The sequence below is a fragment of the Bombina bombina genome, chromosome 2, assembly GCF_027579735.1.
Source record: "Bombina bombina isolate aBomBom1 chromosome 2, aBomBom1.pri, whole genome shotgun sequence".
Lineage (NCBI taxonomy): Eukaryota > Metazoa > Chordata > Amphibia > Anura > Bombinatoridae > Bombina > Bombina bombina.
Genome location: NC_069500.1, coordinates 603,702,968 through 603,721,144, shown reverse-complemented (window position 1 = coordinate 603,721,144; position 18,177 = coordinate 603,702,968). Strand labels below are relative to the sequence as shown.

At 38.9% G+C, this 18,177-nt stretch overlaps 1 protein-coding gene across 1 annotated transcript in view; it reads left to right on the top strand.

Annotated features, from left to right (window-relative positions):
* Positions 1 to 18,177, top strand: part of LOC128647196 (tight junction protein ZO-2) — a 196,944-nt gene that overhangs the window by 177,665 nt on the left and 1,102 nt on the right. The window contains exons 8-10 of the mRNA XM_053699978.1: positions 1,526 to 1,636; positions 2,679 to 3,008; positions 5,280 to 5,365. Of these exons, the coding sequence (XP_053555953.1) occupies positions 1,526 to 1,636; positions 2,679 to 3,008; positions 5,280 to 5,365 (527 nt within the window). The remainder of the gene's footprint in view (positions 1 to 1,525; positions 1,637 to 2,678; positions 3,009 to 5,279; positions 5,366 to 18,177) is intronic.

Below are 18,177 nucleotides of genomic sequence, written 5' to 3'. Positions count from 1 at the left end.
ATCAGGTAAGCATAAATTATGTTTTTTTAAACGTGTACATGAAACCCAAATATTGTTTAAATTTGTTGACGTACCTTTTGTAAGTCTCATAGACCGTATGGGAGTGATGACTATTTTTGCATGCCATTTCTACAGGGCTTGGTCTAAAGGGGCATGAAACCTTAACATTTTCTTTCATGATTCAGATAGAGCAGTGTTTTTCAACCAGTGTGCCGTGGCACACTAGTGTGCCGTGAGAGATCCTCAGGTGTGCCACGGCAGACTGACAACAGTGTGACATATTTTTTAAACTTTGCTTGTTTTTTACTCCCAGTGCAGGGGTAGTTTATAGGAGGCATGGCATAACAGCACAATACATACAGTATGTGTGTGTTTGTGTGTATGTGTATATATATATGCTGTATTAGGCTACAACGTGTGATTTTTTTAATGTAAAAAAGTGTGCCACGGCAAAAAAAAGGTTAAAAATCACTGAGATAGAGCATGCAATTTTTAAACAACTTTCCAATTTACTTCTATTATTTAATTTGCTTTGTTTCTCTTGGTATCCTTAGTTGAAAAGCATACCTAGGTAGGGTTAGGAGCTGCTGATTTGTGGCTGCACATATATTCCTCCAAATTATTGGCTCACCCAATGCATAGCTAGTTTCCAGTAGTGCATTTCTTCTTTTTAAACAAAGGATATCAAGAGAATGATGCATATTAAATAATATAATTAAATTAGAAAGTTCTTCAAAATTGTATTCTCTGTCTGAATCATTAAAGATGTTTTGGGTTTCGTGTCCTTTTAAGTGTGTGGCATCATCTGGAGGTTTACTTTCTGTTTAATGATTACTCATGCAGACAAAACCAGCCCTGGTGCATAAGAGTTTTTAAAAGGAAAATGTACTTTATATCATTTCATTTTGAACAGCAAATTGTAATATCCAATATCTCTAATTTATTGCTGGAACAACGGGTCAAATATTTTTATGTGCACTTTTTAAGATCATGGTGAAGCAGTAATGCACTATATGTAATTTTTGATAATTTAACAATGTTCAGGATAAAACTATTTAATTTTTTGCAAGTGAAATGCAATGCAATATATAGCATTAAATATGACTTATATTGGTAAACTGAACATACTCCAGACATGGCCTCTTGACAAAATTATACCAATAAAAATGAGCTAATATGATGAACTGTGATCTCAAAACTATTTTTAAATAATATATAGCATTGTTACTTATTGTCTTCACCATGCATGCCTCTGTATTCTAATCAGGGCACAGTATGAGAGGGATTGTTACAGCATAATGCATAGGAGTACTATTATAGGTCTCTGCAGTAATAAATTAGCATACAGTCAGCCGACAACAGGACTGTATATCTCAACCTGGATTTAGTTTGCAATAAAATGACTAGTGAAGTTTATAACTAATGTAACATTTGCATTAAAATATTCACACATTTTTTGAGGTGGCTTCATCTCTGAAAGAATTCAGCAAAACATATCTAAATTCACTTCATCTGTGTATCACAGCCTGTTATAAAGCCTATACCAGAGGTCAAAGCCCAGATGAGAAGAGCTGGCAGCAGGGAAGTACTGCGGGACCCAAGTCCACCTCCGTCTTTCAAGCCTGAGCCACCCAAAGTAAGTCAAGTGAGCTTGTTATACGCAGAAAATGCTCTGATTTCTGCAAAAGAAAACTAATTATTAATATCAATCATAATATTGTCACTTATTGAACCCTTACTATATCTTATTGGATTATCAAGATAATGATTGTCAGTATTCTCAATGTGATAACAGATAATCTCAACAAAAGAATACTAAAAGCATTCTAGATATTGTGTCTGCAGGATTACTAATGCTCCTGTATACATGGTTTATAATTTAGTATTTGTGTGCAGTTATGATTATATATAGTGTCCTGCCCTGAGCGATTTTTATAAAAACATCTAACGCATACAATGATAGGAACAACAAAGCAAAGTTCTGTTGCTTTCCACACACGGGTACAAATCCCCAAATCCAGAATTCTTCATTGTTATTTTTTTAATACTAGTTTTATTTAAAAAAAATATTAATTTTCCCAACTAGTAAATCACAATCTTCTCTGCCTGCATCTTTGGCTCGGTTTTTGTGTTCTAAAATGCTGATGAGTCTATATTTATTTAAAACAGTAATTATTACCTTTATGATTACAGCACTGTACTCTTTTCTGACTATGTATAAAAAGTATACAAAATTATATAAAACTACCTTTAAGGTTACATGTATATGCTGTATTATGAGATGTAAATATTGCCTAAATGACATAAGATATTGTTTACACTTGGTCCTATCTTCAAGCTGTCCAATTGTACAGTTGCAAATGTAAAAATATTGTGAAATTCAATAAATTCTGAAATTATAACCTTTTCTAATCCTAAGGATTTTGGATAAAGGATTTTGTACCAGTATTCTACTAAATAGTTTTCAGGAGGAGGCTTAGACTTTCTACTATTTTTTTTTACAATGTTGCACTTTCTTTTTCTATTTTAAAGATGTATGTCCAATATCAATTTGTATTGAGATCACAATGTGCACTATTCTGGGAGTCATCTTGCCAAATTTATTGGTGGACATTGTCATTGTCTCGAGGCTTATTCGGGTCCAGGAATATGTTCTAATGTATTTTATTTTAATCCAGGTAAAGCCCCAAGGCAAAGATGACCTGTATGACTCTCCTCGCAGCTATGAAGCCAAACGCAACAGTTCCAGTGTAGCCAGCGGTGAGACATCTGGGGGATCATCTAAGGCAATCCCTCCTCCTACTGCTGCGAAGCCTGTGCTTGTTGGAAAGCCCATCTTAAAACCTTCACTGCCTGTAAACCCATCTCCAGCAAAATCAGAAGAACAAAACCCAGTTGATGAAAATGCTCCCAAATCCGTACTGGGAAAAGTTAAAATATTTGAAAAAATGGACTACAGTGCAAGAGCACAGAGGATACAGGAGCTGCATGAGGCACAAAATGCAAGAGTAAGTTGTGTGTGTTTTTGTTTTTTTGTTCCAGTGTTGAATAATTAGTGTTTGTGGAGGTCTTTGGTAGAGACTGTATGAAGAGGAAGTCATTGCTGCAGTAGAGAACCAGATGTTACTTAGAATGATGATGGATGGTAAAGGGTTTAGGAAGTGTTTGATGTTGCTGTAGATGAAAGCCGATGTACAGATAGCACATTTTAAATAATATACTCACTTCACAATACTCTAGATAGTCCAATCACTCTGCTATTAAAGAACTTATGACAGGAAAGAGCCCCGGCCCAAATGGCTTTACTAACACATTATAAGACCTTTCTAAATATCTTAGCACCCCACCTCCTTTCTTTATTTTCCTTACTTACTGATAATACCTTTATCACCTATAATGCAAGAAGCTCATATTACAGTTCTTCTGAAACCTAATAAACCCCCGGAGGAACCCGGTAGCTATAGACCCATTTCATTAATAAATAGTGATCTAAAAATCCTAGGGAAATTCCTATCCAAACATATTAACACTGTTTTAAAAAACCTAATACATACTGACAGGCAGGCTTTGTTTCCCGTCGGGAGGCGATAGACAATACTATTAGGGCACTAACCCTATTATCTTACACAGAGTTTCATAAGCTGAAATCTGTCTTCCTTGCCACTGACAAGGAAAAAAGCATTTGATCGCACTAATTTCACCTTCCTAAAGATGACTCATTTTAACAATCAAGGTTTTAGCCTCTTATATCAGATTGAACCACAACATCACTGGCATAAAATTAGGCCCTCACAATTTGAAAATTGAAATGTATGCAGATGACATCCAATTTTAAGTACTTCCCCTGAGAGCTCGATACCAACAATCCTTAAGGAATTAAGCACATTTGGAAATGTTTCTAATTTCTTAGTCAATATGCAGAAATCAGAGATTCTTAACATCTCTATGCCCCTCAAGAGTTTAGGACATTGAACTCCATTTGCCCTCTCCAGCTCCAAACTGAAGCCATCAAATATCTAGGTACCTATCTCTCACCTAACCCAAAAATTATTTTTCCAAATAATTGTACAACTCTCTTTAATAATACAGGAAAAGATCTAACAGATTGGGCAACTAAACCCATCTCATGGTAGGGCAAAATCCAGTCTATTAAAATTACCACTCTCCCAAGATTGTTGTACCTTTTTACAGGCTCTTCCATTAAATCTACTAAATTGGTATATCAATCAACTCAAATCGGTATCAACTCCTATATTTGGGGGAAAAGTAAACAGGGTATAGAGAGTCTTTTTGCTTATTCACAAAGACCCCAGGCCCGTTCAATGTTTCCAAATGTTTATCATCATCTTCTTACTCTTTGAGACAAGATAGTTGCACTAAACTGAAAAATTTCTTCTAAATGCTTCCCATTGTTCCCAATACCTTTGAATTCAGAATTAGTTAGATGGCTTGATAAGAGATACAAAGAGGACAGGAATGGGACTTTACAATTACATCACTCACCTTTCTTGATAAAGGTAAATTAATTGAAAGACATAGACTGAGAGACCTTGGTGGGGAAAGCTTCGCAAACTGGCTTAAGTATTTGCAACTATCTCACTTTATTCAAGCGTCAGACTGTGGAGCTGGACTTAAAGATTTAGAATATAAAAAAAAAAGTATTTCTTGAAACACAAAAGTTCTTTTTGGGTACACTATGAAAATCAATTCATCATATGAGAAGTTAACAATCCTTATAAATAGAGGAGAAAAAAAAGTGACACTCAGTGTAAGGGTATCACAACTTTTCTACTATGCTCACCTGTTTGTCTTTTGGTCAGTGATGACTATGAAAGTTCTATAGATGTCTAGTGTTCTTTGTTAATAGTATAAAAAGAATCTGCAATTAGATACTTGGTAAAACCATATTTTGGGGAGATATAGATTTCTCAGCTCTCCAAAATAAGTGTCAGTGTAAACTAATGATTCCCGCTTACTATTTTTAGGATCCACATTGTAATGGTGTCTGCTCGGTTATAGTGATTAACCTGTTCTCATACGCAGTAATCCTAAATATCTGGCTTATTAGTGTGTCCTAAGGCCTAAAGTTGAAAACACCTGGTTTAAACCATCAATAGCCGCATTCACTATTCCCAAACCTGCTAGTGTGTCCCCAAACATCCCAACTCTCCCCCCTGTATCAACATAATGTCAGCAGCAGTCCTAATTACATCACTTCCCCCTCCTACTAAACTATTTGCTGGTGAATGACAGACACTTTTACTGTTTTTTATTTTAAGTTGGAACTCGCACAGAAGCTTCCTGATATTTATGCTGTACCAATAAAGCCTCAAAAAAATGATCAGAATCGTCCTCAACAAACAAGGTATGGTTTTTGATTCCTCAAATCTGTGTGTATATGTTTTATACTATTCATTTTTCTACCTATATATAGATTCTTGCACTTTTTTGTTTTCCTACATTAAAAGGGCAAACATTAATCACATATGATGTAACCTACCTCTTAGTAAATTACTTTCCATTGTGTGTTAAATATATTTGAATAGTAGACATACTGTATGCATTACATTTTTTTTGTCAAAAAAGGGGAAAAATCCATATTCATTGGATTTGTTAAAAACAACAGCTCGTTAACTAAAAAATAGAATGAACTGAAAGCACGCGAGAAACAAATATATTTGATTTGTTCATGCGGTTAAAACTGTTACTGTGAAGGTAGTAAAGTCCTTTTTTTATGTGGAAAGCTTCAAAAAAGTTCAAATTTTAAACTATTCAATAAGGATTTAGCATTCTCTTTGCCAGCTGATATGACTCCAGTGTCAGCAAATACCGTATGTAAGCTGTACTTTTGTTCTTGGCCAGTCCTGATCCCATAAAAAATGTGCTGGTGTGTAGCAGTAGCACTATATACTACAAGTTTTACTCCAATTTCTGCTGTCCAGATAAATGGACCCCCTTAATGAATATTGGACAAAATTATAGAAAATATTTATTTTTCTCTTGTAAGGTGTATCCAGTCCACGGATCATCCATTACTTGTGGGATATTCTCATTCCCAACAGGAAGTTGCAAGAGGATCACCCACAGCAGAGCTGTCTATATAGCTCCTCCCCTAACTGCCATATTCAGTCATTCTCTTGCAACTCTCAACAAGCATGGAGGTAGTAAGAGAGAAGTGGTGAAAAGTAGTAGTTTTTTCTCTTCAATCAAAAGTTTATTATTCTTAAATGGTACCGGAGTTGTACTATTTTATCCCAGGCAGAAAATAGAAGAAGAATCTGCCTGTGATTTCTATGATCTTAGTAGGTTGTAACTAAGATCCATTGCTGTTCTGACACATAACTGAAGAGAGAGGTAACTTCAGCTGGGGAATGGCGTGCAGGGTACCCTGCTATGAGGTATGTGCAGTTAAAAAAAATTTCTAGAGATATAAATGCTAGAAAATGCTGCTGATACCAGATTTATGTAAGGTAAGCCTGAATACAGTGATTTAATAGCGACTGGTATCATGCTTACTTTTAGAGGTAATACTCTTATGAATTTGCAATATAAAACGTTTGCTGGCATGTTTAAGCGTGTTTATATATGCTTTGGTGATAAAACTTTATTGGGGCTTATTTTTTTTTTTTCCACATGGCTGGCTTAAATTTACCTAGAAACAGTATCCTGAGGCTCTCCACTGTTTTAACATAAGTGGGAGGGGCCTATTTTAGAGCTTTATTGCGCAGTAAAAATTACAGACTGAAACATCCAGCTTCCTCCAGGAGTCCCCTGAATGCTATAGGACATCTCTAAAGGGCTCATAGGCTTTCCAAAGTCGTTTATTTGGGAAGGTAGGGCCACAGCAGAGCTGTGGCAGTTTGTTGTGACTGTTAAAAAACGTCTATCGTTTTTTTGATCCATTTTTTGAACTAAGGGGTTAATCATCCATTTGCAAGTGGGTGCAATGCTCTGTTAGCTTATTATACACACTGTAAAAATTTCGTTTGATTTACTGCCTTTTTTCACTGTTTTTCAAATTCTGACAAAATTTGATTCTCTTAAAGGCACAGTACCGTTTTTATTTTTTGCTTGTTAACTTGTTTTAAAGTGTTTTCCAAGCTTGCTGGTCTCATTGCTAGTCTGTTTAAACATGTCTGACATAGAGGAAACTCCTTGTTCATTATGTTTAAAAGCCATGGTGGAACCCCCTCTTAGAATGTGTACCAAATGTACTGATTTCACTTTAAGTAATAAAGATCATATTCTGTCTTTAAAAAATTTATCACCAGAGGAATCTGATGAGGGGGAAGTTATGCCGACTAACTCTCCCCACGTGTCAGATCCTTTGACTCCCGCTCAAGGGACTCCCGCTCAAATGGCGCCAAGTACATCTAGGGCGCCCATAGCATTTACTTTACAAGACATGGCGGCAGTCATGGATAATACACTGTCAGCGGTATTAGCCAGACTACCTGAATTTAGAGGAAAGCGAGATAGCTCTGGAGTTAGAAGAGATACAGAGCATACTGACGCTTTAAGAGCTATGTCTGATACTGCCTCACAATATGTAGAAGCTGAGGAAGGAGAGCTTCTTTCTGTAGGTGATGTTTCTGACTCAGGGAAGAGGATTCAACCTGATTCTGATATGTCTACATTTAAATTTAAGCTTGAACACCTCCGCGTATTGCTCAGGGAGGTTTTAGCTGCTCTGAATGACTGTGATACAATTGCAGTGCCAGAGAAATTGTGTAGATTGGATAAATACTATGCAGTGCCGGTGTGCACTGATGTTTTTCCAATACCTAAAAGGTTTACAGAAATTATTACTAAGAAATGGGATAGACCAGGTGTGCCGTTCTCTCCACCTCCTATTTTTAGGAAAATGTTTCCAATAGATGCCACCACACGGGACTTATGGCAGACAGTTCCTAAGGTGGAGGGAGCAGTTTCTACCCTAGCAAAGCGTACTACTATCCCTGTCGAGGACAGTTGTGCTTTCTCAGATCCAATGGATAAAAAGTTAGAGGGTTACCTTAAGAAAATGTTTATTCAACAAGGTTTTATCCTACAGCCCCTTGCATGCATTGCTCCTGTCACTGCTGCTGCGGCTTTCTAGTTTGAGTCTCTGGAAGAGGCTTTACAGGTAGCAACTCCATTGGATGACATACTTGACAAGCTTAGAGCACTTAAGCTAGCCAATTCTTTTGTTTCTGATGCCATTGTTCATTTGACTAAACTAACGGCTAAGAATTCTGGTTTTGCTATCCAGGCGCGCAGGGCGCTATGGCTTAAATCATGGTCAGCTGACGTCACTTCAAAGTCTAAGCTGCTTAACATTCCCTTCAAGGGGCAGACCCTATTCGGGCCTGGTTTGAAGGAGATCATTGCTGATATCACTGGAGGAAAAGGTCATGCCCTTCCTCAGGATAGGTCCAAATCAAGGGCCAAACAGTCTAATTTTCGTGCCTTTCGAAACTTCAAGGCGAGTGCGGCATCAACTTCCTCTAATGCAAAACAAGAGGGAACTTTTGCTCAGTCCAAGTCTGTCTGGAGACCTAACCAGACCTGGAACAAAGGTAAGCAGGCCAAAAAGCCTGCTGCTACTTCTAAGACCGCATGAAGGAACGGCCCCCTATCCGGTAATGGATCTAGTAGGGGGCAGACTTTTGCTCTTCGCCCAGGCTTGGGCAAGAGATGTCCAGGATCCCTGGGCATTGGAAATTATATCCCAGGGATATCTTCTGGACTTCAAAGCTTCCCCTCCAAAAGGGAGATTTCACCTTTCACAATTATCTGCAAACCAGATAAAGAGAGAGGCATTCTTACACTGTGTACAAGACCTCCTAGTTATGGGAGTGATCCATCCAGTTCCAAAGGAAGAACAGGGACAGGGATTTTACTCAAATCTGTTTGTGGTTCCCAAAAAAGAGAGAACCTTCAGACCAATTTTGGATCTAAAGATCTTAAACAAATTCCTCAGAGTTCCATCATTCAAGATGGAGACTATTCGTACCATCCTACCTATGATCCAGGAGGGTCAATATATGACTACAGTGGATTTAAAGGATGCTTATCTTCACATTCCGATACACAAAGATCATCATCGGTTTCTCAGGTTTGCCTTTCTAAACAGGCATTACCAGTTTGTAGCTCTTCCCTTTGGGTTAGCTACAGCACCAAGAATCTTTACGAAGGTTCTGGGGTCACTTCTGGTGGTGCTAAGACCGCGGGGCATAGCAGTGGCCCCTTATTTAGACGACATCCTGATACAGGCGTCAAATTTCCAAATTGCCAAGTCTCATACGGACATAGTTCTGGCATTTCTGAGGTCGCATGGGTGGAAAGTGAACGAGGAAAAAAGTTCTCTATCCCCCCTCACAAGAGTTTCCTTCCTAGGGACTCTGATAGATTCTGTAGAAATGAAGATTTACCTGACGGAGACCAGGTTATCAAAACTTCTAAATTCCTGCCGTGTTCCTTTTTCCATTCCTCGCCCTTCGGTGGCTCAGTGTATGGAAGTAATCTGCTTAATGGTAGCGGCAATGGACATAGTGCCGTTTGCCCGCCTACATCTCAGACCGCTGCAACTCTGCATGCTCAGTCAGTGGAATGGGGATTACACAGATTTGTCCCCTCTACTAAATCTGGATCAAGAGACCAGGGATTCTCTTCTCTGGTGGCTATCTCGGGTCAATCTGTCCAAAGGTATGACCTTTCGCAGGCCAGATTGGACGATTGTAACGACAGATGCCAGCCTTCTAGGCTGGGGGGCAGTCTGGAACTCCCTGAAGGCTCAAGGATCGTGGACTCAGGAGGAGACACTCCTTCCAATAAACATTCTGGAACTGAGAGCGATATTCAATGCTCTTCAGGCTTGGCCTCAGCTAGCGACAATGAGGTTCATCAGATTTCAGTCGGACAACATCACGACTGTGGCTTACATCAACCATCAAGGGGGAACAAGGAGTTCCCTGGCGATGTTCGAAGTCTTAAAGATAATTCGCTGGGCAGAGATTCACTCTTGCCACCTATCGGCTATCCATAACCCAGGTGTAGAGAACTGGGAGGCGGATTTTCTAAGTCGTCAGACTTTTCATCCGGGGGAGTGGGAACTCCATCCGGAGGTGTTTGCACAATTGATTCATCGTTGGGGCAAACCAGAACTGGATCTCATGGCGTCTCGCCAGAACGCCAAACTTCCTTGTTACGGATCCAGGTCCAGGGATCCCAAGGCGACGCTGATAGATGCTCTAGCAGTGCCTTGGTCCTTCAACCTGGCTTATCTGTTTCCACTGTTTCCTCTGCTCCCTCGTCTGATTGCCAAAATCAAGCAGGAGAGAGCATCAGTGATCTTGATAGCGCCTGCATGGCCACGCAGGACTTGGTATGCAGATCTGGTAGACAAGTCATCCTTTCCACCATGGACTCTTAGACAGGACCTTCTACTTCAGGGTCCGTTCAACCATCCAAATCTAATTTCTCTGAGACTGACTGTCTGGAGATTGAACGCTTGATTTTATCGAAGCGTGGCTTCTCCGAGTCAGTCATTGATACCCTAATTCAGGCATGAAAGCCTGTCACCAGCAAAATCTATCATAAGATATGGCGTAAATATCTTTTTTGGTGTGAATCCAAGGGTCACTCATGGAGTAAAGTCAGGATTCCCAGGATATTATCTTTTCTCCAAGAAGGATTGGAAAAAGGATTGTCAGCTAGTTCCTTAAAGGGACAGATTTCTGCTCTGTCTATGCTTTTGCACAAGCGACTGGCGGATGTTCCAGACGTTCAGGCTTCTTGTCAGGCTTTAGTTAGAATCAAGCCTGTGTTTAAACCAGTTGCTCCGCCATGGAGTTTAAATTTGGTTCTTAAAGTTCTTCAGGGGGTTCCGTTTGAACCTCTTCATTCCATAGCTATTAAGCTTTTATCTTGTAAAGTTCTTTTTTTGGTAGCTATTTCCTCGGCTCGTAGAGTTTCCGAGTTCTCTGCCTTACAATGTGATTCTCCTTATCTTAACTTCCATGCAGATAAGGTAGTTCTGCGCACCAAACCTGGGTTTTTACCTAAGGTGGTATCCAATAAGAATATCAATCAGGAGATTGTTGTTCCATCATTGTGTCTTAACCCTTCTTCAAAGAAGGAACGTCTATTACACAATCTTGACGTGGTTCGTGCTTTAAAGTATTATTTACAAGCTACTAAAGATTTTCGTCAAACATCGGCTTTGTTTGTTGTTTACTCTGGAGAAAAGGCCAAAAGGCTTCGGCAACTTCTCTTTGATTTTGGCTAAGAAGTATAATACTCTTAGCTTATGAGACTGCTGACCAGCAGCCTCCTGAAAGGATTACAGCTCATTCTACTAGAGCTGTGGCTTCCACATGGGCCTTTAAAAATGAGGCTTCTGTTGAACAGATTTGCAAGGCGGCGACTTGGTCTTTGCTTCATACTTTTTCAATATTCTACAAATTTGATACTTTTGCTTCTTCGGAGGCTATTTTTGGGAGAAAGGTTTTACAGGCAGTGGTACCTTCCGTTTAAGTACCTGCCTTGTCCCTCCCTTCATCTGTGTACTTTAGCTTTGGTATTGGTATCCCACAAGTAATTGATGATCCGTGGACTGGATACACCTTACAAGAGAAAACATAATTAATGCTTACCTGATAAATGTATTTCTCTTGTGGTGTATCCAGTCCACGGCCCGCCCTGTCATTTTAGGGCAGGTAATTTTTATCTTTAATCTACAGTCACCACTGCACCCTATGGTTTCTCCTTTCTCTGCTTGTTTTCGGTCGAATGACTGGATATGGCAGTTAGGGGAGGAGCTATATAGACAGCTCTGCTGTGGGTGATCCTCTTGCAACTTCCTGTTGGGAATAAGAATATCCCACAAGTAATGGATGATCCGTGGACTGGATACACCACAAGAGAAATACATTTATCAGGTAAGCATAAATTATGTTTTCTTTCATGTAATTAGCAAGAGTCCATGAGCTAGTGACGTATGGGATATACATTCCTACCAGGAGGGGCAAATTTTCCCAAACCTCAAAATGCCTATAAATACACCCCTCACCACACCCACAATTCAGTTTTACAAACTTTGCCTCCGATGGAGGTGGTGAAGTAAGTTTGTGCTAGATTCTACGTTGATATGCGCTCCGCAGCAAGTTGGAGCCCGGTTTTCCTCTCAGCGTGCAGTGAATGTCAGAGGGATGTGAGGAGAGTATTGCCTATTTGAATGCAGTGATCTCCTTCTACGGGGTCTATTTCATAGGTTCTCTGTTATCGGTCGTAGAGATTCATCTCTTACCTCCCTTTTCAGATCGACGATATACTCTTATATATACCATTACCTCTGCTGATTCTCGTTTCAGTACTGGTTTGGCTTTCTACAAACATGTAGATGAGTGTCCTGGGGTAAGTAAATCTTATTTTCTGTGACACTCTAAGCTATGGTTGGGCACTTTGTTTATAAAGTTCTAAATATATGTATTCAAACATTTATTTGCCTTGACTCAGAATGTTCAACTTTCCTTATTTTCAGACAGTCAGTTTCATATTTGGGATAATGCATTTGATTTAATCATTTTTTCTTACCTTCAAAAATTTGACTCTTCCCTGTGGGCTGTTAGGCTCGCGGGGGCTGAAAATGCTTCATTTTATTGCGTCATTCTTGGCGCAGACTTTTTTGGCGCAAAAAATTTGTTTCCGTTTCCAGCGTCATACGTGTCGCCGGAAGTTGCGTCATTTTTTGACGTTATTTTGAGCCAAAAATGTCGGCGTTCCGGATGTGGCGTCATTTTGGCGCCAAAAAGCATTTAGGCACCAAATAATGTGGGCGTCTTATTGGCGCGAAAAATATGGGCGTCGCTTTTGTCTCCACATTATTTAAGTCTCTTTTTTCATTGCTTCTGGTTGCTAGAAGCTTGTTCTTTGGCATTTTTTCCCATTCCTGAAACTGTCATTTAAGGAATTTGATCAATTTTGCTTTATATATATGTTGTTTTTTCTCTTACATATTGCAAGATGTCTCACGTTGCATCTGAGTCAGAAGATACTACAGGAAAATCGCTGTCTAATGCTGGATCTACCAAAGCTAAGTGTATCTGCTGTAAACTTTTGGTAGCTATTCCTCCAGCTGTTGTTTGTATTGATTGTCATGACAAACTTGTTAAAGCAGATAATATTTCCTTTAGTAAAGTACCATTGCCTGTTGCAGTTCCTTCAACATCTAAGGTGCAGAATGTTCCTGATAATATAAGAGATTTTGTTTCTGAATCCATAAAGAAGGCTATGTCTGTTATTTCTCCTTCTAGTAAACGTAAAAAATCTTTTAAAACTTCTCTCCCTACAGATGAATTTTTAAATGAACATCATCATTCTGATTCTGATGACTCTTCTGGTTCAGAGGATTCTGTCTCAGAGGTTGATGCTGATAAATCTTCATATTTATTTAAAATGGAATTTATTCGTTCTTTACTTAAAGAAGTACTAATTGCTTTAGAAATAGAGGATTCTGGTCCTCTTGATACTAATTCTAAACGTTTGGATAAGGTATTTAAAGCTCCTGTGGTTATTCCAGAAGTTTTTCCTGTTCCTAATGCTATTTCTGCAGTAATTTCCAAAGAATGGGATAAATTGGGTAATTCATTTACTCCTTCTAAACGTTTTAAGCGATTATATCCTGTGCCGTCTGACAGATTAGAATTTTGGGACAAAATCCCTAAAGTTGATGGGGCTATTTCTACCCTTGCTAAACGTACTACTATTCCTACGTCAGATGGTACTTCGTTTAAGGATCCTTTAGATAGGAAAATTGAATCCTTTCTAAGAAAAGCTTATCTGTGTTCAGGTAATCTTCTTAGACCTGCTATATCTTTGGCTGATGTTGCTGCAGCTTCAACTTTCTGGTTGGAAACTTTAGCGCAACAAGTAACACATCATGATTCTCATGATATTATTATTCTTCTACAGCATGCTAATAATTTTATCTGTGATGCCATTTTTGATATTATCAGAGTTGATGTCAGGTTTATGTCTCTAGCTATTTTAGCTAGAAGAGCTTTATGGCTTAAAACTTGGAATGCTGATATGGCTTCTAAATCAACTTTACTTTCCATTTCTTTCCAGGGTAACAAATTATTTGGTTCACAGTTGGATTCCATTATTTCAACTGTTACTGGTGGGAAAGGAACTTTTTTACCACAGGATAAAAAATCTAAAGGTAAAAGCAGGGCTAATAATCGTTTTCGTTCCTTTCGTTTCAACAAAGAACAAAAGCCTGATCCTTCATCCTCAGGAGCAGTTTCAGTTTGGAAGCCATCTCCAGTCTGGAATAAATCCAAGCCAGCTAGAAAGGCAAAGCCTGCTTCTAAGTCCACATGAAGGTGCGGCCCTCATTCCAGCTCAGCTGGTAGGGGGCAGGTTACGTTTTTTCAAGGAAATTTGGATCAATTCTGTTCACAATCTTTGGATTCAGAGCATTGTTTCAGAAGGGTACAGAATTGGTTTCAAGATGAGACCTCCTGCAAAGAGATTTTTTCTTTCCCGTGTCCCAGTAAATCCAGTAAAAGCTCAAGCATTTCTGAAATGTGTTTCAGATCTAGAGTTGACTGGAGTAATTATGCCAGTTCCAGTTCTGGAACAGGGGATGGGGTTTTATTCAAATCTCTTCATTGTACCAAAGAAGGAGAATTCCTTCAGACCAGTTCTGGATCTAAAAATATTGAATCGTTATGTAAGAATACCAACGTTCAAGATGGTAACTGTAAGGACTATCTTGCCTTTTGTTCAGCAAGGGAATTATATGTCCACAATAGATTTACAGGATGCATATCTGCATATTCCGATTCATCCAGATCATTATCAGTTCCTGAGATTCTCTTTTCTGGACAAGCATTACCAGTTTGTGGCTCTGCCGTTTGGCCTAGCTACAGCTCCAAGAATTTTTACAAAGGTTCTCGGTGCCCTTCTGTCTGTAATCAGAGAACAGGGTATTGTGGTATTTCCTTATTTGGACGATATCTTGGTACTTGCTCAGTCTTTACATTTAGCAGAATCTCATACGAATCGACTTGTGTTGTTTCTTCAAGATCATGGTTGGAGGATCAATTTACCAAAAAGTTCTTTGATTCCTCAGACAAAGGTAACCTTTCTGGGTTTCCAGATGGATTCAGTGTCCATGACTCTGTCTTTAACAGACAAGAGACGTCTAAAATTGATTGCAGCTTGTCGAAACCTTCAGTCACAATCATTCCCTTCGGTAGCCTTATGCATGGAAATTCTAGGTCTTATGACTGCTGCATCGGACGCGATCCCCTTTGCTCGTTTTCACATGCGACCTCTTCAGCTCTGTATGCTGAAGCAATGGTGCAAGGATTACACGAAGATATCTCAATTAATATCTTTAAAACCGATTGTTCGACACTCTCTAACATGGTGGACAGATCACCATCGTTTAATTCAGGGGGCTTCTTTTGTGCTTCCGACCTGGACTGTAATTTCAACAGATGCAAGTCTCACAGGTTGGGGAGCTGTGTGGGGATCTCTGACGGCACAAGGAGTTTGGGAATCTCAGGAGGTGAGATTACCGATCAATATTTTGGAACTCTGTGCAATTTTCAGAGCTCTTCAGTTTTGGCCTTTTCTGAAGAGAGAATCGTTCATTTGTTTTCAGACAGACAATGTCACAACTGTGGCATACATCAATCATCAAGGAGGGACTCACAGTCCTCTGGCTATGAAAGAAGTATCTCGAATTTTGGTTTGGGCGGAATCCAGCTCCTGTCTAATCTCTGCGGTTCATATCCCAGGTATAGACAATTGGGAAGCGGATTATCTCAGTCGCCAAACGTTGCATCCGGGCGAATGGTCTCTTCACCCGAGGTATTTCTTCAGATTGTTCAAATGTGGGAACTTCCAGAAATAGATCTGATGGCGTCCCATCTAAACAAGAAACTTCCCAGGTATCTGTCCAGATCCTGGGATCCTCAGGCGGAGGCAGTGGATGCATCATCACTTCCTTGGAAGTATCATCCTGCCTATATCTTTCCGCCTCTAGTTCTTCTTCCAAGAGTAATCTCCAAGATTCTGAAGGAATGCTCGTTTGTTCTGCTGGTAGCTCTGGCATGGCCTCACAGGTTTTGGTATGCGGATCTTGTCCGGATGGCCTCTTGCCAACCGTGGACTCTTCCGTTAAGACCAGACCTTCTGTCACAAGGTCCTTTTTTCCATCAGGATCTGAAATCCTTAAATTTAAAGGTATGGAGATTGAACGCTTGATTCTTGGTCAAAGAGGTTTCTCTGACTCTGTGATTAATTCTATGTTACAGGCTCGTAAATCTGTATCTCGAGAGATATATTATAGAGTCTGGAAGACTTATATTTCTTGGTGTCTTTCTCATCATTTTTCTTGGCATTCTTTTAGAATACCGAGAATTTTACAGTTTCTTCAGGATGGTTTAGATAAGGGTTTGTCCGCAAGTTCTTTGAAAGGACAAATCTCTGCTCTTTCTGTTCTTTTTCACAGAAAGATTGCTATTCTTCCTGATATTCATTGTTTTGTACAAGCTTTGGTTCGTATAAAACCTGTTATTAAGTCAATTTCTCCTCCTTGGAGTTTGAATTTGGTTCTGGGAGCTCTTCAAGCTCCTCCGTTTGAACCTATGCATTCATTGGACATTAAATTACTTTCTTGGAAAGTTTTGTTCCTTTTGGCCATCTCTTCTGCCAGAAGAGTTTCTGAATTATCTGCTCTTTCTTGTGAGTCTCCTTTTCTGATTTTTCATCAGGATAAGGCAGTGTTGCGAACTTCTTTTGAATTTTTACCTAAAGTTGTGAATTCCAACAACATTAGTAGAGAAATTGTGGTTCCTTCATTATGTCCTAATCCTAAGAATTCTAAGGAGAAATCGTTGCATTCTTTGGATGTTGTTAGAGCTTTGAAATATTATGTTGAAGCTACGAAATCTTTCCGTAAGACTTCTAGTTTATTTGTTATCTTTTCCGGTTCTAGAAAAGGCCAGAAAGCTTCTGCCATTTCTTTGGCATCTTGGTTGAAATCTTTAATTCATCTTGCCTATGTTGAGTCGGGTAAAACTCCGCCTCAAAGAATTACAGCTCATTCTACTAGGTCAGTTTCTACTTCCTGGGCGTTTAGGAATGAAGCTTCGGTTGACCAGATTTGCAAAGCAGCAACTTGGTCCTCTTTGCATACTTTTACTAAATTCTACCATTTTGATGTATTTTCTTCTTCTGAAGCAGTTTTTGGTAGAAAAGTACTTCAGGCAGCGGTTTCAGTTTGAATCTTCTGCTTATGTTTTTCATTAAACTTTATTTTTGGGTGTGGATTATTTTCAGCAGGAATTGGCTGTCTTTATTTTATCCCTCCCTCTCTAGTGACTCTTGTGTGGAAAGATCCACATCTTGGGTAGTCATTATCCCATACGTCACTAGCTCATGGACTCTTGCTAATTACATGAAAGAAAACATAATTTATGTAAGAACTTACCTGATAAATTCATTTCTTTCATATTAGCAAGAGTCCATGAGGCCCGCCCTTTTTTGTGGTGGTTATGATTTTTGTATAAAGCACAATTATTCCAATTCCTTATTTTATATGCTTTCGCACTTTTTTATCACCCCACTTCTTGGCTATTCGTTAAACTGAATTGTGGGTGTGGTGAGGGGTGTATTTATAGGCATTTTGAGGTTTGGGAAACTTTGCCCCTCCTGGTAGGAATGTATATCCCATACGTCACTAGCTCATGGACTCTTGCTAATATGAAAGAAATGAATTTATCAGGTAAGTTCTTACATAAATTATGTTTTTTTGTGACCATAGATTCATCCAAAACTGATTTTTTTTTTTGTTACTGCACATGTCTATTAAATAGTGATATGAACTAGTTAATGCTATTTTGTGTAACTTGGTGTATTCATTAAAAATCTTGAATCTTTCCATTTTATAAATATTAGCAATAGTATCGCTTTAGTTAAAAGGTCATAAAACACTAAATAAATGCTAGCCATAGTGATGTATTCAGAGCAAAGATTAGCCTAAGAATAATATGCAGCTGTATTTGGGATTTTTTAGTTGTGCTATTCATTTAAGTATTAGGAAATGTGTGAAGTTTAATTCTCCATAAAGAAGCAGGTGCCACCATATTGTAAACTAGGTTTCCCTTATCTACTCTGCTG